A 23,976-nucleotide genomic window follows, 5' to 3' on the forward strand; every position below is an offset into this window, starting at 1 on the left:
CTGCGTAAGGCGCGTGAACTTACGTCATTACGTCACTTCTGTGCGACTGGCCTGACTGTTCGTGTCTTGCGTGCTGGTGGCTCCGTGGAAGGTCCGCGTGATCTTCCCCAAGTGAGCGTCAAGAGTCCGGGGAAGAGACGGAATCCAAGAAATTCTCCTTGGACGCAGAGTGTCCCGCGGGGCAGGTGAGGCGGTACGTAGGTGAAGGCGGCTCCCAGTGGGGGTAGTTCAGGCTCAAGTCGGGCCTTCCTTGGTGTCCGGCATGCTCCTCTGGGGCTTCCCAGTCTTCACGGAACGGCTAAAATTCCTTAACCAGCCTCTCAGGATCCCCGCGATTTAACTTCGACGTAGATTTGCCTCTTCTACGATCACATCCTCTCCTCCTGTGCACCATTATTAACCCGCATCTCTCCAAGGCATTGGGCGCATTTCCATCTCTGTCTTTGCTTATGATGTGCTCTCGATTTCGAATGCTGCCTATCCCCCGCGCTTGTGCCCATCTTAAGAGGTCAGTCTGGGGTGCCTGGCTGGCTCAGTCGTTAAGCGTCTGCCTTCGGCTCAGGTCATGATCCCAGGGTCCTGGGATCGAGCCCCGCATCGGGCTCCCTGCTTGGCGGGGAATCTGCTTCTCCCTCTCCCACTCCCCCTGCTTGTGTTCCCTCTCTCGCTGTGTCTCTCTTCTGTCAAATAAATAAAAAATCTTAAAAAAAAAAAAGAGGTCAGTCTGTTTTAATATTAGATGTCAAGGCCCAGTTGAAATGCACACTTTGAGGGGGGCCTGGGTGGCTCAGTTGGTTAAGCGACTGCCTTCGGCTCAGGTCATGATCCTGGAGTCCCTGGATCGAGTCCCGCATCGGGCTCCCTGCTCGGCAGGGAGTCTGCTTCTCCCTCCGACCCTCCCCCCTTTCATGCTCTCTCTCTCTCAGTCTCTCTCTCTCTCTCAAATAAATAAATAAATAATCTTAAAAAAAAAAAAAAGAAAAAGAAATGCACACTTTGAATCTTTCTGGGAGCCGCCGGTTAGAATTAAAAAGCTGTTTGGAGCTCTTAGTACTCTGTACGTTATTTATAGCATATATTTGATATTTTGCGTTATATCGTAGTATCTGTTATTAGTCTAGTCCCAGTTTCTCCGGCTCTTGACCTCTCCCTGATCATTTTCACATCATTTCTTGCCTCCACGCCTTTGTATGGTGTCATGTTCCCCCTCCCTCACCTCCAGTGCTGTATCTCACTTTAATCTGGCAAACCACTGCTACTACTCCTCACTTGCATTTTTATTTAAGATTTTATTTATTTATTTGTGAGAAAGCGAGCGCGAGCGCGCGCACATGCAAGGGGAGTGGTAGGCAGAGGGAGAAGCAGGCTTCCGGCTTAGCAAGGAGCTCGATGCAGTCTCGATTCCAGGACACTGGGATCAAGACCTGAGCCACCCAGGCGTCCCCACTCCTCACTTGTAAACTTTTAGAGCTTTAAACTATTTCTCTCAAGGCAGAGTTATGTACTCCTTTGCTGATATTCTAGTAATGTACTGTACTACAGTAAAGGTCGGAGGCCTGCGCGCTTGATTTGGCCGGGTGACTGTTTTCATCAGGCAGCCAGCGAGCCTAGAATGTTTTTTTACAGGTGAATATATGCAGTCTGATGATAGGAAACACCTTGAACCAGAAGTAAGTGAAATGTTTTTCCCTTCAAAATTCTCGATCTTTTCATTCATAAACATAAAATTGTACTCATAATTACTTGGGCGGTTTTGTTAGTAAAAAATTGGGATTTTTTTTTTTTCTTGCTTGCTTCCTTGTAATTACATAATACTGTTCATTTTTGCCTGTTGGCCTGCAAAGCCTAAGATATTTATCATCTGGCCCCTTACAGAAAAAGTTTGTTGACTCTTGATGTGTAGCAGTGTTCATATTATAGACACCACTTGTGCCTTTAATTTTGTGTTTTTCCATAGAACCCAGCACAGTGCTTCCTTTCTTTCCTTCCCCAAGTTTTCTTTAAGCACTTAAAAAAAATCTTCCAGATACGAAATGTTAGTTTAGTGGGAAAAAGAGATTATTACAAATTCAGTGTTACTATGCACACAGACAGAAATATGCAAAATGAAGTGGAGTTAGGAGTAGAGAGAAGGATAGAGGATATGATCCTTGAGTTGAGCTTTAAAAGATAAAAAGGAAGTGGGTAGAGATCATTCCTGGCAAAGAGGACAAATGAGCAGAGACAGTGAGAGAAGAAAGAGCATGGTGTGTTAAAGGGAATAACAAAAAGGTAGAGCTGGAAAGGTAAGTAAGGGCCAGATCACAAGCCGTGTTAAGGAGCTAGGACCTTTGTTTTCAGGCAGTGTTGTGCTTTGTAGCAAAAGCTGGATTTGCTGGGTAGTTAGGTCTTGCTGATGGCTATTTCAAAGATGGATGAGGGAGTCAAGGGGCCCTTTGTACTGCACTATTGCTGTAGATGAGATCTGAGTTAGAGCTGTGGAGTGGACATGATGAAGTTTAGGGAGGTAAAATCAGCAGATCTTGTTAACTATTTGGATGTTATAAGTGAAGAGGAAGGACAAGTCAAGGCTGATTCCATATTCCTGGCTTCTGCCGATCACCAGCTAAAATGGAGACTATTGGAGAGTGTGAGGGCACTGTTTTACTCAACATTGTATGTCCTGAGCCTAGAACAGTGTCCTATACATTGTAGGTACTTGAATGAATAGAAAAGATTCCTTCTTTTAATTGTTGATTGCTATGTTTCATCAAAAGAACTTTTAGAATATGTCATACCTACTTATTTTGGTGTTACTGGTGTACTGTTTTCAGGCTTTTTGAAATAGATGATGAGTTGCACCACTGATAAAATGAACCTCTTTTGCAATTGAATAGTCCTGGAGAGACATTTTGGCTTAATTCCATGTCAAAGTTTTATTTTTATTTTATTTTTTTAAAAGATTATTTATTTATTTGACAGAGAGAGAGGGAAGGAGCGCACGAGCAGGCAGAGGGAGAGGGAGAAGCAGGCTCCTTGCAGAGCAGAGAGCCCGATATGGGGCTCGATCCCAGGACCCAGGGATCATGACCTGAGCCGAAGGCAGATGCTTAACTGACTGAGCCACCTAGGTGCCCCAATTAAAAGTTTTAATTCATTTTTATCCTATTCTGTTATTTAAATTGAGAATTTAATTTCAGAATTGCTTTATTCTTGTTTCTTTTCTTACTGTTTAAACTTTTTAAAATTAAGCTTTTACATTTAAACTTCTACATCAGAGGGCGCCTGGGTGGCTCAGTTGGTTAAGTGACTGCCTTCAGCTCAGGTCATGATCCCAGGGTCCTGGGATCGAGTCCCACATCGCGCTCCCTGCTCTACAGGGAGCCTGCTTCTCCCTCTCCCACTCCCCCTGCTTGTGTTCCCTCTCTCGCTGTGTCTCTCTCTGTCAAATAAATAAATAAAATCTTAAAAAAACAAAAACAAAAACAAAAAACAAAACAAAACTTCTACATCAGAATATTAACTTATTTTAAGCTTTTAAATTTAAACTTCTGCATCAGAATATTAGCTTTTAATTTTATTTTAAGCTGTTAAATTTAAAGCTTCTCTGTTACAATATTAGCTTTGTTTTCCTTCTTGGTATTGCTAAGGCTTTCAGGCAGTCAAGACCCTAGTCTATGTTCATATAGATTAAATGTTGTCCTAAATTTAGTTTCAGGAAACTTTTGTATTTGCATTTTCACCTTAATGTTTTCTGTTATTAATAAATAAACAGTCTAAGCCAGTCTGCTTTGTCTGCTTTGGCTACTGGATGGCTGAGCCAGATTTATTTCCATGTGTTGTAAATTGGTTAGTTAGATGTGAGAACATTTGTGTACAGCCTCTGTATAGCTGAGTGGATGGTGTACTTTGGTAGCCCTGTCTGTATTCTACCTGCTTCCTTTAGATTGTCTCTTCTTTGTTAGAATTAAATGATTTATTGGTCACTAATTTATAAGCTAGCACACAGGCTTTTGAAAAGACACAGAGTGAAAATGGTAACTATACAGGTTTAAGAATAATATATTTATATAAAATATTTTCTTTTTCAGACATAAAGCAGAGTCACTGTAATTATTTCTAACGTCAATTTCAAACTATTTACCCTTGGATAACAGTCCAATTATATGAAATTATGGCTGGTTATAAGCCTGCAGCTATTCAGACATATCCTGTACTTGGTGAAAAAATCACCCAAGACACACTGTACTGGAACAACTATAAGGTAAGTGTAGATGGTAATGAGGGGTTTGCATTTATGCTTATTTCTCCAGCATATGTTATACTTTGGATACTGTAATAGAGAACTAATAACTAAGAAGAATCTGTCAGCAGTTTACAGTTTGGGTGGAAAATTTGATATCTGGTATTTTTTCTTGGAAATTTTAAATTAAAAGTCCATGCTGCTTAATGATTTTAATCATACAAGTGCCTAGCAAAGAATAGATGATTAATGAATGCTGAATGAAATAAATTTTTGAATTTGAATCTTACATGCAAGATTTTTTTTTTGCCTTTCTAAAACTAAGACAGAAGGGTGGGAAATCGGAGGGGGAGACAAACCATGAGAGACTATGGACTCTGAGAAACAAACTGAAGGTTTTAGAGGGGAGGGGGTTGGGGGGATGGGTTAGCCTTGTGATGGGTATTAAAGAGGGCACGTACTGAATGGAGCACCGGGTGTTATAGGCACACAATGAATCATGGAACACTACATCAAAAACTAATGATGTAATGTATGGTGCTTAACAGAACATAATAAAAAAAAAAAAAGGCTCACAGGGCTGTGACCCCAGCCATGCAGCCTATGGTCCATTCTTGCTTGCTTCCTGTAGAAGTAGGTCTTCATCATCTCTTCAGGACCTGCTGGTCCCATTGGTTCTCCTAATGGTACACAGTGCTCCGGTTATGGAATGGATCAGTCATGGGTATGAAAGGCACAGCATAGGGAATCCAGTCAGTGGTATTGTAATAGCATTATTTGGTGACACATGGTGGCTACACTTGGGGTGAGCACAGCATAACATACAGCGCTGTCCACTCTGCTGTACACCTGAAACTCATGTCACATGGTGTGTCCATTATACTTCAGTGAATAAATAAAGACATAAAAGCACACACAAAAAAATAAAACTAAGACAGAAGTGATGCAGAATTAGTTCTTCTAGACTGTCTACAAAGACTTAATAATTTTTTTAAAAAAATGAACAATTAGATAGAAAAATGGAATTGGGATGTTTATGGAACAAGAAATTTAAATGACCAGTAAATATATCAAAGAGCTGCAGCTTCATTCATAATTAAAGAAATATAAATTAAAACAGTAATTTGTATGCTATTTTTCATCTCTTATAGTGGCTGAAATGAAAAATTTTAATCATCATTGCTACTTGAGAGAAGAAAATTGGTGCAGACTTTCTGGAGGGCAATTTGACATTATCATGATAAAGATACCTTTTAGCCATTTAAATTCTGCACTTTGGAACTTACCTCAATGATATACTCCCCCAAATTTGCTAAAATATACGTTTACAGGTGTTTATTATAAAGTATTACTTTTAATACTAGAAATTTTTGAAAAATCTGTGTCGGTAGTGGATTGGTAATGTAAATTATGATGTATCATATAATGGATGGCAAATCTGTTGATCATATAAAAAGCTAAGATGAGTTATTAAGTGGAAAAAAAGCAAGGTGCAGAACAGCCTGCATGGTATGATCTTTGTGTTAGTTACAGAATACATGGTTAAATGTATTCTGGTACAGACAGAACTCTTTTTCCCCCTAGCAATAATTGCAGAAAACTCCACAGCTAAAGAGAAAGAGTGGGGTATGGTTTTCCAGCCATATATTTATGTACTTTAATGGCAACCAGGATAGTCTGGGTGATGGCATTTGAACCTTTTTTGCTTTCTTCATACTTCATATTAAATATATCCTAGTAAATGTTATTAAGAACAAAGAGAAATGATCAGTAAGAAATTTTGTAATGTTTAAAAGGTCTTACCAGTTGTAACTCTGTTAATCCTTTGTATTGTTTTTTATTAAGACCCCTGTTCAAATCAAGGAGTTTGGTGCCGTGTCAAAAGTAGATTTTTCTCCACAGCCTCCATATAATTATGCTGTCACAGCTTCTTCAAGGGTAAATATAATATTAAATTTATTTTCCCTTTGTGTCGTTGGTATTTACTACTGATCTTGAGCCATCTGGTTAAATACTGTGTTTTTTATCTTTTTGTAGATTCACATTTATGGCCGGTACTCTCAAGAACCTATAAAAACCTTTTCCCGATTTAAAGACACGGCATACTGTGCTACTTTTCGTCAGGATGGTAGACTGCTTGTGGCTGGCAGTGAAGATGGTGGAGTTCAGCTTTTCGATATAAGTGGGAGAGCGCCCCTCAGGCAGTTTGAAGGTCATACTAAGTAAGAGTTGTTTTTTTTGTCATTGTAAGCTTTTTGTTTATTTGTTTTTTGGACTTTGAATAAAAACATAGAGCAGTTCTCTGAAGATTATGTACCAGTGTATACTTTCTTTCCTGGTTGTTCTAAGAGTACCTAATCTTTTTTTTTTTTTTTTTTTAGATTTTATTTATTTATTTGACAGAGAGAGGGGGGTGGGGATCACAAGTAGGCAGACAGGCAGGCAGAGGGAGAGGGAGAAGCAGGCTCCCCTCTAAGCATGGAGCCCGATGCGGGGCTCAATCCCAGGACGCCGGGATTATGACCTGAGCCCAAGGCAGACGCTTAACCAACTGAGCCACCCAGGTGCGACAGAGTACTTAATCTGGTCCAGTCCTATGGTCCAGTTTGGTGGGGCTCATGAATTCCCTAGAATTATATGTGACATTTAAGAAATGTACATTTGTCTAGGGAGATTTTCTATAGCTTTCATCTAATCAGTGAGTTCTGTGACCAGTCGAGGTTACAAACCACAGTTCTAAAGGCAACCTCACAACTATAAATGAGAACTCTATGGGCTGGACTACTTTCGAGGTTCTCATTTTGAAGTTAAGTTGGAAGGTTGATTTTTTTTTCTTCTTGAAGTTAATATTTTGCCATGTGATAAATGGCCAGGGCAGTTTTATATTAAAACTTTGTATCGGGCGCCTGGGTGGCTCAGTTGGTTAAGCGACTGCCTTCGGCTCAGGTCATGATCCTGGAGTTCCGGGATCGAGTCCCGCATCGGGCTCCCTGCTCAGTGGGAAGCCTGCTTCTCCCTCTGACCCTCCTCCCTCTCATGTGCTCTCTCTCTCTCTCATTCTCTGTCTCAAATAAATAAATAAAATCTTTAAAAAAAAAAAACAAAAAACAAAACTTTGTATCAAGATTATCTGGTTTGCTACTGATTTGAAATCTCAAGTGTTTTTTATAGTATATTATCAGGATGGTCTTTCCCCATCAGTGAAACATTTAAAATATAACAGAAATTCACTTAACATGATCTTACTTAATGGCAAGTCTTCTTAGAATTTTGTAAGGAACTATCCATTTTGAAATTTTTTTTATTTTTTATTTTTTTATTCTTATGTTAATCCCCATACATTACATCATTAGTTTTAGATGAAGTGTTCCATGATTCATTGTTTGTGCATAACACCCAGTGCTCCATGCAGAACGTGCCCTCCTCAATACCCACCACCAGGCTAACCCATCCTCCCACCCCCCTCCCCTCTAGAACCCTGTTTGTTTTTCAGAGTCCATCGTCTCTCATGGTTCATCTACCCCTCCGATTTCCCCCGCTTCATTCTTCCCCTCCCGCTACCTTCTTCTTTTTTTTTTTTCTTAACATATATTGCATTATTTGTTTCAGAGGTACAGATCGAGATTCAACAGTCTTGCACAATTCACAGCACTTACCAGAGCACATACCCTCCCCAGTGTCTATCACCCAGTCACCCCATCCCTCCCACCCCACCCCCCACTCCAACAACACTCAGTTTGTTTCCTGCGATTAAGAATTCCTCATATCAGTGAGATCATATGATACATGTCTTTCTCTGTTTGACTTATTTCACTCAACATAATACCCTCCAGTTCCATCCATGTCGTTGCAAATGGCAAGATCTCATTCCTTTTGATGGCTGCATTATGCAGCCATTTTGAAATTTTTTAAATTAAAAGTACCTTTGCTCTATGGGATGCCTGGGTGGCTCAGTCTGTTAAGTGTCTGCCTTCAGCTCAGGTCATGATCCCAGGTCCTGGGATCAAGTCCTGCGTCGGGCTCCTTGCTCAGTGGAGAGCCTGCTTGTGCTCTCTCTCCCTCCCTCTCTCTCTCTCTCTCTCTGACAAATAAATAAATAAAACCTTTAAAAAAAAGTACAGGGTGCCTGGGTGGCTCAGTCGTTAAGCGTCTGCCTTCGGCTCAGGTCATGGTCCCAGGGTCCTGGGATCGAGCCCCACATCGGGCTCTCTGCTTGTCGGGAAACCTGCTTCTCCCTCTCCCACTCCCCCTGCTTGTGTTCCCTCTCTCTCTGTGTCTCTCTCTGTCAAATAAATAAAATCTTTAAAAAAATAAATAAATAAAGATTAAAAACGTACATTTTTTCCAACATTTAGAACATTTATTTAGCAGTTTTGTAGAAATGTTAATGTATTAGAAAATATAATTTTACGGCTATTATTCTTAACTTCATAGAGTAGGGGTATTTGAAATTTTAAATTGGCTTAGGGACAAACACCTGTTTTAAAGATTTTCTCTCATAATTTCCCCCTACAATTACTCCCTGAAACTGAGCTGCTTTTATTGTTATTTGGGGAAAAGGAGTATTTTATGTGACATAGAATTTTTTTTGCTTTTTAATATATTGATTCTTGATCTTTTAGAGCAGTTCATACGGTCGATTTTACAGCAGACAAATACCATGTGGTCTCCGGGGCTGATGATTATACAGTTAAATTGTGGGATATTCCAAACTCCAAAGAAATTCTGACATTCAAAGAACATTCTGATTATGTGAGGTGTGGATGTGCTAGCAAACTGAACCCAGATCTGTTTGTAACAGGTTGGTGAACTGTTTTTCCCTCCTGAAGTTGATAACTTAATTGTGATATAAATTGATACTGCTTTGGGACTCATTTGGGATAGAGCAGTTTAAAAATTTTTTCATAAAGGGATATGTTTCAATTTATCTAGTTGTTTGATTTCCTTTTTCTTCTTTTAGTGATTGTTCTTACTGTCCTCCAAATGTGTTTGGAAGCATTAGGCTTCCCTGAAAACATGAGTATCAGAACTGTAATGGTTTTAGTACTCTGGTTTTCACAGAGTCTCCAGCAGCCAAGAAACAAAGATAATGCAGTGCGGTGTTTGTGGGTGCTTTCACAAAGGTTCCCAGGTGATTCAGTAGTGATAATAGCTTGAAGATCCGAATAGTTTAAGATCCTGTATAATATAGTATAGTATAGTATAGTATGGTATAATGCTTTTTCAGGAAACAATCAGTGGTACTAGAGAGTTTGGAGGTACTGTGCACCTTCATGAACGTAACTATGTGTCTTTAAAATTTCATCTAAGTCTTTTCTCCTCTTAAGATTTATATTTGGATACACACACACATACTTAGTTTTCATTGTTTTGAGTAATGAAACTCACATAATACAAAAATTGGCATTTTAGGGTCCTATGATCATACTGTGAAGATGTTTGATACACGAACAAACAAGAGTGTGATCTCTGTTGAGCATGGGCAGCCAGTGGAAAGTGTCCTGCTTTTTCCCTCTGGAGGTCTTCTGGCGTCAGCAGGTATTTTAAAAATTACTTTTCCAATACTGTTGGTCTTGAATCAGTTGTTTTTTTTATCAGTTACTTTTTATAATTTAACACTGTGCCCTTGAATTGCATACCTAGGTTTTGGTCAACTGATAAGTAGGGCAGGCCAGCAGTTATTATTTATTGAGTACTTAATGTGAGCCAGATACTGTGCTATTATATACATATTATTGAGCCTAGATGGTAATTAGTTTTCTCCCTATTTTGCAACTAAGGAGATAAATAAAAGTTATTAAACTAATTTTTCCAAGATAGAGTGATAGATCTGAAATCTTAAAACTTGAGAGCCTGCATTGTGTATTTACCAAAAATCCGGGTTGTATTCCTGTCATTCCTACCTAAGAGATCGTGACAGCTTTTGAAAACACACTTCTTTCCGTTCTAGAATCAGGCTTGTCTTTTTTTATGTCTCTCGATTGAAATGACTTTACCCAGGAAATAGCCAGTAGTTCTGGAAGAGGATATAACATGGAGTCAAAAGGGGTCTTGATACATTTTTTCATCAAGTTGGAACTGAGGTTTTTTTTTTTGTTATGTTGATCATAGAGCATTTTCAAAATTAGAGTGGAAGAAGTAAATTGGCTTTTTTCACTTATCAAGTCAAAATTAATGTGTTAACAGTAGAATACATAGGTAGTATGTATAATTTATAGCATATATATGGCTGTGTGTGTAGCTTTTTTTTCATTTTAAAATCCAAATAAAAATTACCCTGTTTTGTACTTCTTCCTCAGTACCTCTTTAATTTCAAAATAAATTAATAACATGGCTGGATGTATCCATTTTTCTTGCTGTTAGTTTGAGAAATGGAAATAAGTTCAAGTTGAACAGGGAGAATGGACACCTGTATACTAATCTCCACTGTGTCACTAGCTAATTGTATGACCTTGGGCAGTCCCTTCACTCAACTCCTATAGACTTTGAAAATGAGAGTTTGGATAGGATCAGTTATTTTAAATTGCGCTCTCATGAGCTGCCACGTGTGGTGAGACAGGGACTATGAATTGGCTTCCAACCCCACTTTCCCAGTCAGGATCGAGCAGACATTTGCTTCTCCCTCTCCAGCTCGTTTTTCTATTTTACCTTCTAGACTTTTGCCTAATATATTAATGAAATGAAAGATGCCGTATTAAAAGAATTCTTTTTAAACTATTGGATTAAATTGCCTTTAAGGACCTTCTAACTCTTAAAGTAGAAGTTATAGGGAAGTTTTTCAAATGAATAACTATATTATTCATTTCCATAGTGACACAAAATTTCTTCTGCAGGATGATTTTATTACAGTTTTCTTAATCGTTTTTGGTTATACTTTTTATTTTGCTAGGCAGTTCTGTGAACTTTACAAATATGCAATTATCTAATCCCCAAAACAGTTCTTTGAGGTAGGAACTATTATTATTATTCTCAGTTACAAACTCACTAAGTGATAGAGCCAGCACTGAAACCAGGCAGTTTTGCTCTGGGACCCCTCACTTCACCTCCATGCTGTACAGTCTCCAGTGAAAAATGCTTTTCAAGTCTTTAAAATATTGAATGTTTAGGCAGAATTTCAAACTAAAGATTATTTCTTTTTGTAGGAGGCCGTTATGTTAAAATCTGGGACATGCTGAAAGGAGGACAGTTGCTAGTGTCTTTGAAAAATCATCATAAAACTGTGACATGTTTATATCTGAGCAGCTCTGGACAGAGGTTACTTTCTGGGTCACTGGATAGGTTAGCATTTTAATTTCCTTTATTATTACTAGTGTACAAGTATTTACAGCTCAAGGAAATGAGTTATTTCTGAAGTATTTGTGCTAAAGTAAATGTTCTGTCAAATGATTTCTGTGGAAAAAAAAATCTTTTCAGCTGAAAATAGTTTTGACCTTTTATTCACATACAGCAAAATTTTTTCTCACTTGACATAACTTAGTGCTTTAACTTATATACTTAAGGAATTTTATTGAACCATTTGAACATTGATCTTTTAAAATAATCTATGTTATTTTGTGGTTTCTTTAAAAATCCTTATTGTATATTGGTATATTTAAAAATATTTATAATGAGTATATGTATATATCCTAGCTTATTTTCAAATTTAAAACTTCATGTGACTATGAACTCTGAGAAACAAACTGAGGGTTCTAGAGGGGAGGGGGTGGGGGAGATGGGTTAGCCTGGTGATGGGTATTAAGGAGGGCACGTTCGGCATGGAGCACTGGGTGTTATACGCAAACAATGAATCATGGAACACTGCATCAAAAACTAATGATGTATGGTGATTAACATAACATAATAAAAAAATAAATATGTTCACATGGAACATTGAAAAAAAAACTTAATGTGAAAATTTCTATACATTTATGTGATTCAAATATTACTATTTTAAGTAGGTATTAGTATTCTATTAGTTAATGTTCTAGAACAGTGTTGTCCAACAGAAACATGATGTGGGCTACATATGTAATTTTAAATGTTTTAGTAGCCACATTAAAAAGGCAAGAAGAACTAGGTTTCATTAATAATATATTATTTAGTTCAGTGTATCTAAAATATTATTTCAATATGTAATTGATGTAAAAATTATTACCGAGAAACTAGAGACAAGTTAAGCATCGAATACATGTCCTATGATACAGTAATAACATTTAGTGATTAAAGTGAAATATAGTTGTGTTTAACAGAAAAATATTTTTTACACTACCTCAGTTTTTATTTTTTAAAGATTTTATTTATTTATTTGAGAGAGAGAGAGTGAGAGAGCACAAGAGGGGGGAGCGGGAGAGGGAGAAGCAGACTCCCCGCTGAGCAGGGAGCCCGATGCGGGACTCGATCCAGGGACTCCAGGATCATGACCTGAGCCGAAGGCAGTCGCTTAACCAACTGAGCCACCCAGGCGCCCATACACTACCTCAGTTTTTAAATTAAAATTCAGGTTAATTAAAATCAGGTAAAATTAAAAATGTGGTTCTTCATTTTCACTGGCCACATTTCAAGTGCTCAGTAGCATGTGGCTAGAACTATGGCACAGTTCCAGGATTTATTCATAGTTATTTGTTTTTGGTCATTTTATTTCCATATTTCCTATTTCCATTGTAATGGAAAGCTTTGGTTTTTCAGTATGTTTATAAAAATGTATACATATTTTGTGGGGTGCCTTGGTGGCTCAGTCCATTAAGCATCTGCCTTCGGCTCAGGTCATGAACCCAAGGTCCTGGAATCGAGTCCCACGTCAGGCTCCCTGCTCAGTGGGGAGTCTGCTTCTCCCTCTGCCTGCACCCCCTGCTTGTGCTCTCTCTGTCTCTCTGTCAAATAAATAAAATCTTAAAAAAGCATACCTATTTTAAAAGCTAGAATGTAGGGAGCCTGGGTGGCTCAGTTGGTTAAGCGACTGCCTTCGGCTCAGGTCATGATCCCGGAGTCCTGGGATCGAGTCCCGCATCGGGCTCCCGGCCCGGCGGGGAGCCTGCTTCTCCCTCTGACCCTATCCCCTCTCATGCTGTTTCTCTCTCTCTGTCAAATAAATAAAAATAAACAAAATCTTTAAAAATAAATAAATAAATAAAAGCTAGAATGTATTTTTAACACAAAGGAGTTTATCATGTAAATATGTAGTAGTCTCTGAAGTGCTGTTACTAGGCAGTTTGGGGCTCCATTTTTAGATTTGTCTCTCAAAAATCAAGTGTGAGTTGGCTCTGTTCACAGTAGTTGTCAACCCAGAGTAGGTTTTGTCTCCCAGAGGATGTGTGGCAACATCTGGAGACATTCTTGGATGTTGTCAGAAGTTGGGGGTGGAGTGCTGCTGGTGTATAGTGAGTAGCGGTCAAGGATGCTGCTGACCAGCCTACCGTGCACGAATAGTCCCCACAACAAAGAAGTATCTGGCCCATAGTGTAACTCACGTTGATGTTGAGAAACCCTGCTGGTTTGGTTCCTAGGTACTTTGAAACAACCTTTCTTTTTACTCTCAGGTTTCATCGTCATTGGTTCATGGTCTTTGGTTCATGATCTGTCCTTCTGGTGACTAGTCAAGTCTTTATATAAACATAGCTACTGCTAATAGTTCATTTTTTTTTTTTTTAAAGATTTTATTTATTTGACAGAGAGAGAGCGAGAGCTGGAGCACAAGCAGGGGGAGTGGGAGAGGGAGAAGCAGGCTTCCCGCTGAGCAGGGAGCCCGATGCGGGACTCGATCCCAGGACCCTGGGATCATGACCTGAGCCGAAGGCAGACGCTTAACGACTGAGCCACCCAGGCGCTCTAATAGTTCATTTTTAAAAGAGATTCAGTGATGAATTATTTATAATTAATATTATTAATCATTACTTTTCTTTATTGCTGTGTAAATTTTAATATTTATACATTGAATTTCTAAAAAAAATCAGAAATTTGCATTTTATACTCATTTCCTAGATGATTTGTAACAAAGCTTTCTTTTTTATTAGGAAGGTGAAAGTATATAGCACGACTTCCTATAAAGTAGTCCACAGTTTTGATTATGCAGCTTCAATTTTGAGTCTTGCGCTTGCAGTAAGTACTTTTAGTTCTTTTTAAAGATTTCACTAACCTTGTCTGTTAAACTAAAATGGAATTTTAGGGTTTATCTTTGTATTTGAGTAAATCTTACTTTCTTCTTGCCGTATTAGATAGTTAAGACAATTTCTATTATATGACTTGTCCCAAAAATTTAGTATGAATTGAGATTTAGGTCTTGCCCACTGTTATGTAGGTTCAAACCAAGTACAGCTGTAGGCATTGTTAACACTAAGAGCAAGATCTGGGAATGTCCACTGTCAAGTTTCATGAGCCATTGAAGAAGAGGCTATTTGAATACATCATATAGAAATCTGAATTAGAAGAGGAAAAGCTTATTACAAAATATTTTCTTGGCAAGATTGTAGAAAGTCATGCTATCACGCAATCCTTTTTCTAGTAAGAGGATTCAGGAAAAAAAATTATTTTAGAAGTTTCCCAAGATGTCATTAACTGTATTATTATACAGTGATAATTTACACCAGGTATAACATGTTCCATCAATATAATAGTATTCTGGAGGAAAAAGTGATTTATCTAACTTTTTGCATGGATCATTGTTAGGCAGAATATCTATATCTGATTGGAACTCTTGGTGAAAATGTGGATAAGCAGAAAACACGTTATAAATGGTGTTTTGAGGAAAAACTAAGATAAATGATGGGCTAGGAATAGACTAACTTATTTTTCTAATTGCTCTTAGCATGAAGATGAGACAATAGTTGTAGGAATGACCAATGGAATACTGAGTGTTAAACATCGGAAATCTGAAGCAAAGAAGGATTCTCTTCCCAGGAGAAGAAGGCCTGCATATCGAACTTTTATTAAAGGAAAAAATTACATGAAGCAACGGGTATTTGCATATTTCTTACATTTTTTTTTTAATTTATTTTTAATTTAGTTTTTTAAATTATTTTATTCATTTATTTGAGAGAGATAATGAGATAGAGCATGAGAGGGGGAGAGGGTCAGAGGGAGAAGCAGACTCCCTGCTGAGCAGGGAGCCCGATGTGGGACTCAGTCCCAGGACTCTGGGATCATGACCTGAGCCGAAGGCAGCCACTTAACCAACTGAGCCACCCAGGTGCCCCTTACATTTTTTTTTTTAGAAAGTGTAGTTTGTTAGAGTAGCCAACACCATCCCTGCATGTTACTGGAAAGTGTAATTCACATGGGATTTAACTTTATTTTGCTTTTCTCTACATTAATTCTCTCTCAGATTGCTAGTTTGGGGACATTATTAATAAGTAATGGGGGGCGCCTGGGTGGCTCAGTTGGTTGGGCAACTGCCTTCGGCTCAGGTCGTGATCCTGGAGTCCCGGGATCGAGTCCCGCATTGGGCTCCCTGCTCAGCAGGGAGTCTGCTTCTCCCTCTGACCCTCCCCCCTCTCATGCTCTCTCTAGCTCATTCTCTCTCAAGTAAATGAATAAAATCTTTAAAAAAAAAAAATAAGTAATGGGGAATTAAGGACTACTTTAATACCCTGAATCATAACAGTGTTACAGTATTTTACCATATTCAAAACAATGTCTTTGACACACTATCTGATTTGATCTCCTAAACCACCCTGAATAGTAGTAGAGCTAGTTATGTCCCCGTTTGGCGTTTGAGAAGATGGAGATGCAAATAAGTTCTGGTCGATCCAGCATCTCATTACTGATAACCAGAGTCATTGGGACTAAATCTCAGTTTCTTCCATCTTGGTTTTCTCTTTCTACTAAGTCATACTGCCTGCCATGTGAAGAGAATTGAAATGAGTAATGTTTTCCCAGAATGAGGTATTGTGTTTCTGTTCTAAGTTAAATCATAGGAGAGTAAGAACACATTGATGTAGCAAATTATTCCATTTTCAGTTAGTCTGCATTCTGGGCATATGCCTATTATTCATTATACAGTTCAGGGCCACCCAGGTATAAAAAAAAATCCACAATGAAAAAATTCTTTTTGAACGAAACTCTCTACAGATACTGACTTTTCTTTATAAATTTACTTTGTCATACAGGATGACATTTTGATCAACAGGCCATCAAAGAAACACCTGGAGTTATATGACAGGGATCTGAAAAATTTCCGGGTCTCTAAGGCACTTGACAGAGTCCTTGAGGTGAGTGAGGAGCGTATATACATATATACAGTATGCTCTCTCTGTGAGTGAGTGAGAGAGAGTGTGTGTGTGTGTATGTATGAGTGTTTTAATTAAGACTAACTTTTTAGAGCAGTTTTAGTTTTACAGCAAAATTGAGGGGAAGGTACAGAGATTTCCCATAGACTCCCTGCCCCCACACATGCATAGCTTCTCCTATTATCAACACCCCCACCACAGTGGTACATTTGTTATAGATGATGAACCTACAAGGGCATATTTTTAGAAGAATCATTTTATTACTTACCTTGTGCATTACTGTGACTCAAAACTGTAAAGATATAAATAAACCTATTTAAATTTGGTAATTGTTAGTGAGTTCCAAGACTATGATTTTTTTACTGTGCTGTCTTATCTGCTCATGTTGACTCTGAAAATTTTTCTAGCCCAGTTGTACAATAAAGACACCTGAGATTACAGTTTCCATCATAAAGGAGCTAAATCGAAGAGGAGTCCTTGCAAATGCCCTTGCAGGTCGGGATGAAAAGGAAATCAGTCGTGTTCTTAATTTTTTGATACGGTATGTTTTATGTCTATGAAACCCATATATTTTGCATCTGAACTCCTTCTTTATCTCAAATGAGAGACATTTACTTTTAGATTGACCTTTGTAGAGAACTGATGGAACAATTCAGTAAATCTATTTTAAGGATTTTTTTTAAAGTTGGCAAGTTTCAGTAAAATTTTTGCTTTGTAGGAATCTGTCTCAGCCAAGATTTGCCCCTGTTTTGATCAATGCTGCTGAAATAATTATTGGTAAGTAGTTGTTAAAACTTGAAAAATCCGGGGTGCCTGGGTGGCTCAGTCGGTTAAGTGTCTACCTTCAGCCCAGGTCATGGTCCTGAGGTCCTGGGATCGGCAGGCTCCTTGCTCAGCGGGGAGTCTGCTTCTCCCTCTCTCTCTGTCCCTCCTCCCCGCCACTGGTGCTCTCTTGCTTGCTTGCTCTCTCAAATAAATAAATGAAATCTTAAAAAAAAAAAACAACAAAAAACTGGGGCACCTGGGTGGCTCAGTCGGTTAAGTGACTGCCTTTGGCTCAGGTCATGATCCCGGGGTCCTAGGATCAAGCCCCATGTCGGGCTCTCTGCTCTGCGGGAGCCTGCTTCTCCCTCTCCCTGCCGCTCCCCCTCTTGTACTCTCTTGCTGTCAAATAAATAAATAAAATCTTAAAAAAAAAAAAAAAAACTTGAAAAATCCAAGCATGCTTATACAATAGAGTCGTCAAATAATAAAATCAAATAGATTACAATACCTTGTTTTTATCATATCTCCAGTAACGATTGTCATGAAGAAAACAAACAACCCCATATATCATTGGATTTTAAGGGAAGTAAAACATTTACAGTAGTTTGACTGAATTGCTGAGATTAGAGTTATTGTAATTAAATTACTTTTGCTTACACATCTACAATGACCATGACTATTTTTTAAGGGGAAAAAAAGTAGGTCAGAAACTGCACACTGTACTTTCTGTAATTATTTCTTTTTGAAATACATTTATTCAGATGGATTGTTTCTTTTTGGTAAATCATAAATTGTAAAATAAGTACAGATTTTTCAGTGTGTTTATAGTTAATATTTTTATACTTTTTGTAATTACTGCTGTTCATTTACTGTTTAGAAAGATACTTCTAGTTAATGTGTTTTCTCTCTCTTTCTAGATATATATCTTCCTGTGATTGGTCAGTCACCTGTAGTTGATAAAAAGTTTTTGTTACTTCAAGGACTTGTAGAAAAAGAGATTGATTACCAAAGAGAACTCCTAGAAACCTTGGGGATGATGGATATGCTTTTTGCTACTATGACAAGGAAAGAAAGCACTTCGGTGGTGCAGCATACATCTGATGGCTTTCTAGAGAACAGGAAGGTGGAATCATAGTGTCTGCTTAATGAGACCTGTATGAACAACTGACTTGAAATAGATTGGATTCTATTAACTACTGGAAAGAGAATCTGTCTGATACATTAAAAACCAAAAAACTATTCACAGAAGCAGTTTTATGGAAGAGACTGGAATATCTAGAATTGGAAAATAAGTACCTGTTTTAAGACATGGTTTTCCATGTAATATTTTGAATTATTTCATGGTATCTTCGGCTAGAAGATCTCAGTTGTCTTGGTCATAGTATATTGTTCACCTTGGACAAAGTGATATTAATTTTAATACAGCAAAGTTCTGTATCAACATTTGGCTAGACATTCAGAACTCTGGAAAGGGTTTCAACTGGGAATGCTGCCAAAGGGACAGGGCTTTATTTTTTACTTTTCTCCTGGAGAAACAACAGCAGCAAAAGAAATGGCAACAGCAAATAAATTTTCTCTTCACTCTGATCACTGTGGGATTTCCAGGCCCTTGCTGATCTTGCCTCCGTCTTCTTGATGTTATCATTTATCCTAGGTCACGTGTTCTGCTTTGGCTGGTAATGGATGGGACTGCATCTGCTCCAAATATGACAAATCAGTGGCCAGCTTTGAACAGTTTAACTCTGAACTAGTTAGACATGTATTCAAAGAGTGTGATGAGGCAGATCTGATACCTAAAAATTGTGCTCTCCATTCCAGATTTTTTTTTCATTCCTTTAATCTTGACTGTCCTCATCAGAACAAGGTCTACAGATAGACCTTATTGGACCATGTTTCTTTTCCTTCTCAAGATGCAGCTTTTCTACCCAGTTTTCAACTTGCTTCAGATCAGAGGAGTGATAAAATTTGCCATTTTTCTCATAATAAATAGCCTTTCAATCTTGTATACAGATGTTTGGAGCTTATCTTATGGCTTCCTACCCTTCTAAAAACCATTTTCTGTAATCTATATTTAGATTTTGTTTCTCTAATCTCCACAATCATCTTGTGTTTTAGAACTGGAAGCTAGAGTAGCTTGTTTTGGAAAATAGTTTTGTTTTTTTTTTTTAAGGACAATGTAAGTTATATTTTTTATAAAGATATTCTTATTTTCTTCTTGGCTTTCTGAGATATATGAATTCCTGATGGATAATCACTGGCTAGTGTTAGGTCACTGATCTCACACTTGCTACCTCTCCCACCTTCTCCCAATTCGTATTCCACCTCAAGTAGTTAATTATCTGTAAGCAAACATTCCTTGTGTTAGAAGAACCCTTAGTTAAAGGAAGATTCTGTAATGAGAATCTCCTCTTAAAATTTAGTTCTGTGAATTCAGATTTTTTTTAAGGCAGAAAAAAATATTTCTGTGGTCTGGAAAGGGGATGTGCTCAAAAATAGGGCCTAGTTTCCCTTTTGTGAATTGATTTATGCAATCCTACAGCACAGTGGCTTATAAGGAACCAGGAGTTTGCTTCCCTGAGTAATTATGACATTAGACAAGGTCAGAAACTGTCTTCATGTTTGAAGTGTTAATTTATTTAAATAAATTTTGTATTTAAAAACTTTTAAAAATATTTAACTTCATAAGTATGCTGGTAATTTCTATATTAGTAAAAGTTAGAAGTCAAAATTTCGTCTAAAACTAGCTGCCATCAAGTGTGTAACATGTGACAAGGGTTTTCCCATACATTATTTTATATGATTCTTACCGCAGCCATCCAGTGTTGGTGTTCTCATTTAAGGCTGAATTAGCTACAGTGGTTACCCCACTCTTGAATTCCCCAACCTTGAGTGCTTCATCAGCCTGGCACTGGGACTGGCCTGCCCTCTGGGGCCAAACCTAGTACTTCCCTTTAACAGGACTTCATTGAGTGCTGCAGTTCTTGGATGAAATCAAGAATGAAGATGAGTTTTCAAGAAGGTTATGCAACTTCCATAGCCATCGATACTGTATGGTAATTTCAGGAATAGCTTCTGTATTCATTGGGACAAACTAGTATTTGTTATTTAAAGTATTTAAACACAACTGGCATATTAGGCATATTACGGTATGTAGCATTGGTCTTTGGATTCTAATTTAAAATGGCTAACAGATTTTAAGACTTCTGAATTTTAGTTGAAAAGTATTTTAAAATGTTACTAAACCTGCAAAAATATTGACATGTTCCAGAGGATTTAGGAGCTCAGTGTACATTTAATTTATTATATGCATAAGAGTTAAGTACTTGGGAAGGTTTTGCTTGTTGGATCAAGCATTTGAAGTGCTATGTAGAAGAAAAATATTTTAAGCGTATAAATGTTGTTTAAAGGAATTTGAGTTGTAAGTGGGTTTGTTTAAAGAAATTTAAAATTTAATGTATTCAACTTAAATCTATATCAAACATGAATTAAAGGCCCCCTTGAAAGTGATTATTAAAATGTACTGGTTTTATGGTTGGAATATTTGTAAGTTAAACCTAAAGCCTTAAGGAAAGTTTTCAAATGCTTAACAAGTAACTATAAATTGTCTTTCCTATGAACAAAATTTCCCCTCAGACACGAAAAGACATTGGTGGCTAGGCTACATGCCTCTTTCCCCTGACTGTAGTGAACTAGAGTAGGGGTGGCATATCTGGCTCAAGCCCTGTCTAAGCCGAGAGATGTAATTGGGAATTATTATCAAATGCTTGGTCTAGGAAAATGTGGGATTCTGAGAATACTTTCTGGATTATCAACAGAAAGCTGCAGAGAGAAAGGAGAAGGAAACCTAAGTCCAGGGAAAAAATAAGCAAGACAAGGCCATCCTGCCTCAGCAGGTGAGGCTAGAGAAGAGAGAAACCATCATAGTTTGCAGCAGCTGTGGTTCCCTTCTGGTTGTACCTTAGGGGTTCCCTCTGGGGTCCAGGAGACTCTTTGGAATCCTTCTAATAAATTATTTTTGCTTAGATGAATGTGAGTGGTTTCCTTTATTCACAACCAAATAGCTCCAAAGACACTAGTTCACTAATCCTGATATTTATTGAGACACACACATTAGAGGTCAGGGAATTGGGGATATTGCAATGAATGATATAGACAAAATCCCTGTTCTCTTGGAACTCATATTCTTGGGAGAGGTAGATGTTCAGTAAACAAGTAAAATATATTGTGGGCCAGATGGTGATAAATGATACAGAGAAAAATCAGGCAGAGAGGGAGATAAACTGTATGTTTGTTGGGGGTGAGTAGGTGGGTTGCAGTTTTAAATAGAGAAGTGAGGGAGGCCTTCACTGGAGCTGCAATTGGGCAAAGGTCTTAAGGAAACTAAGAGAGATGCTTATTGATACTTAGGGGGATGGGGTGGAAAGACCCCGAGGCAGAAGCATGCCTGGTGAGTTCAGAATAGCGAGGTGGCTGGTTTAACTGACACAGAGCAAGGGAAAGAAGAGTAAGAAAGTCAGAAGGAATGGGGGATGGAAATGAGATGGTGTGTTTAGGCAGCTATTTGAGGGAACTTTACCATAAAGGGAAGCAAAAAAACTGGGCAATGGCTGATGGGATATGGGGTCAAGACAGTGTTCTAAAAAAATAACTTTAATGAGATAATTGGTATGCTATAAATTGCACATTTTAAAAGTTCAGTTTTATGTTTTGGCATGTACACCCATGAGACCATCACTGTAAGCAGGATAAAGAGTATGTCCCACGCAAGAATTTCCTCCTGCCCTTCTGTAATCCCTCCCTAGCTAGGCCCCACCCACATAGGCAACCACTGATCTACTCTGGGTGCCACTAGATTTGCAGATTGGTTTGCATTTGCTACAATTTTATACAAATGGAATCATACGTAATTTAGGATTGGGGGTACTGGCTTTTTTTTTTTTTAAAGATTTTATTTGACAGAGACACAGCAAGAGAGGGAACACAAGCAAGGGGAGTGGGAGAGGGAGAAGCAGGCCTCCCGTGGAGCAAGGAGCCCGAAGTGGGGCTCGATCCCAGGACCCTGGGATCATGACCTGAGCCTAAGGCAGATGCTTAATGACTGAGCCACACAGGCGCCCCGGGACTGGCTTCACTTAGCATAAATGTTTTGAGATTTGCAATTCATTTGAGATTTAAACTGGAAAAAATTACAGAACAGATGCTGATGGGGATAATCCTGCAGACTGAAATTGTAGTTATATAGGAGAGAGGGAGGCCAATTGCTGGGGCAATGTTTTTAGGAGGGGACTTGGGGTCGAGTGCCCAAATGGAAGGGTTGGCTTAGATAGGAGAATGAATAGTTTGGGCGTGGTTCAAGATGGAAGGCAAAGTATATGGGCACAGATGTAATGAGGAGTGTAGATGCGATGGTTAGGGCTTGTGGAAGTTCTTTACTGGCTACCTTCATTGGAAAAAGATAACCAGCTAAAACTGAGGTTGGAGGAGGTTAGAGGTCTTGGAAGTGAGAGAACAGAAGACATGATACACTCCTAGAAAGGTCAAGAGCTCAGACTTCGGAGCTATCTGCCTGGGTTAGCTACTCACTAGCTTGTGTCTTTGGACAAATTACGTTACCATTTTGTATTTACTTTTCTTCATCTGTTCATCAGACAACATCACATTGTTTGGTTGTGAGAAGTAAAAGTATCTAGAATATTTCTGTTAGCTATTACTATTTTGGGGAGAATGGATGAACTAGAGAATGAAGTAGGACTACCAGCAGCACTAAGGGCCCACTTGAAATTAATGTCATGGATTTGAAGTGAGGCCTATCAGCATGATTGTGTATTTATTTTCTATTCACATTTGGTTAAGAGGGTGTAGATGTGGGATACCTTGAGACATGGACTTAACCAGCATTGGAGTTTTCATTGGTGAATGAAAATAATTGAGAAAGGGATGAGGTAGTTGTTGAGATTTATGTGGTATGGTTATGATGGACTATGAATCCAAGCTGGGTAAGGAAATAAGATAATGAGTGAGAACAGTGAAAACATAGCTGGATCAATGGGCTGTTGGTTTGTGTGAAGAGTTACAGTTTGTGTGATAGAAGTAGTGAGACACATGGAAGGTGCTGGTGAAAGAGCCAAGAATTATGACCGGAGGAATGTTGGAGACAGTTACAGCAAGCCAGGAGCTAGAATGTTCAAGAAATGATGGGGAGTGGCCAGTGATCAGTGGAAACCAACAAGGTGAAGTATTAGGTATGCAGTCAGATGGCATGAAAGTCAAAGCTGAGGCTTTCCTGGGGAGTGGTGAGGGAGAGTGATCCATAATCAGCATCGAGGATCACGTACCGCACCTGTTAGGGCTTCTGTATGAGGGGTGTGGGAACATGAGCAGCACCTGGGCAAACTGGAGAGGAAGCTTGCTAACAATAACACACAAGACGCTGGCCTTACCCTCACTCCTGCCTTCCAAATCATGTGTGAATATATCTAATCGGTGGAACTCAGATTTGCATCCAGAGCACTATCTGCAAAGGAATCTGGGAAATACGGTTTTTAACTTTGCGGCTCTGTAGTTCTGAAAGCAACCTAGAAGGATGGAGCAGCAGGTAAGGAAAGCAATCCATACAGTATTCTTCCCCAACTATTCTACACCTGTTTAAACATACATGTATGCATACCCTCACTTCTGAACAAATAGGAGCACGCTATACTTGCTCTTCTGCGTTTATTAGAGATTGCTCTATCTTAGTGCATATAGTTCTGCTGCATTCCTTTTTATGCTGGCCTCCTATGTCACTGT

General features: G+C 38.6%; 1 protein-coding gene across 6 annotated transcripts; it reads left to right on the forward strand.

Moving 5' to 3' along the window:
- The first annotated feature begins 49 nt into the window (after positions 1-49).
- UTP15 (UTP15 small subunit processome component) lies at positions 50-19,223 on the forward strand. 6 transcript variants are annotated; one of them, XM_035014631.1, is made up of 15 exons: positions 50-185; positions 1,627-1,670; positions 4,071-4,243; positions 6,068-6,160; positions 6,260-6,444; positions 8,845-9,023; positions 9,635-9,760; positions 11,365-11,500; positions 14,212-14,296; positions 15,003-15,152; positions 16,303-16,404; positions 16,830-16,963; positions 17,141-17,199; positions 17,718-17,769; positions 18,105-18,240. In XM_035014631.1, the coding sequence occupies exons 3-15, from the start codon at positions 4,154-4,156 to the stop codon at positions 18,142-18,144; spliced, it is 1,431 nt and encodes a 476-aa protein (XP_034870522.1). In that variant the 5' UTR covers positions 50-185; positions 1,627-1,670; positions 4,071-4,153; the 3' UTR covers positions 18,145-18,240. The 6 variants fall into 6 exon arrangements, with proteins under 6 accessions (XP_034870522.1, XP_034870523.1, XP_034870519.1 ...); XM_035014632.1 differs by having other exon boundaries at positions 17,718-18,468; XM_035014628.1 differs by lacking the exon at positions 17,718-17,769 and having other exon boundaries at positions 53-193; positions 18,105-19,223.
- Positions 19,224-23,976: the final 4,753 nt, after the last annotated feature.

Source organism: Mirounga leonina, unplaced genomic scaffold, assembly GCF_011800145.1.
Source record: "Mirounga leonina isolate KUSES-001 unplaced genomic scaffold, KU_Mleo_1.0 Mir_168, whole genome shotgun sequence".
In the NCBI taxonomy this organism is placed as follows: domain Eukaryota; kingdom Metazoa; phylum Chordata; class Mammalia; order Carnivora; family Phocidae; genus Mirounga; species Mirounga leonina.

Coding starts and splice junctions, on each gene's coding strand:
- UTP15 (XM_035014628.1), top strand. CDS start 4,154: ATGGCTGGTTATAAGCCTGCAGCTATTCAGACATATCCTGTACTTGGT. Junction 4,244..6,067: donor TGTACTGGAACAACTATAAG/GTAAGTGTAGAT, acceptor TTTTTTATTAAG/ACCCCTGTTCAAATCAAGGA. Junction 15,153..16,302: donor AAAATTACATGAAGCAACGG/GTATTTGCATAT, acceptor TTTGTCATACAG/GATGACATTTTGATCAACAG.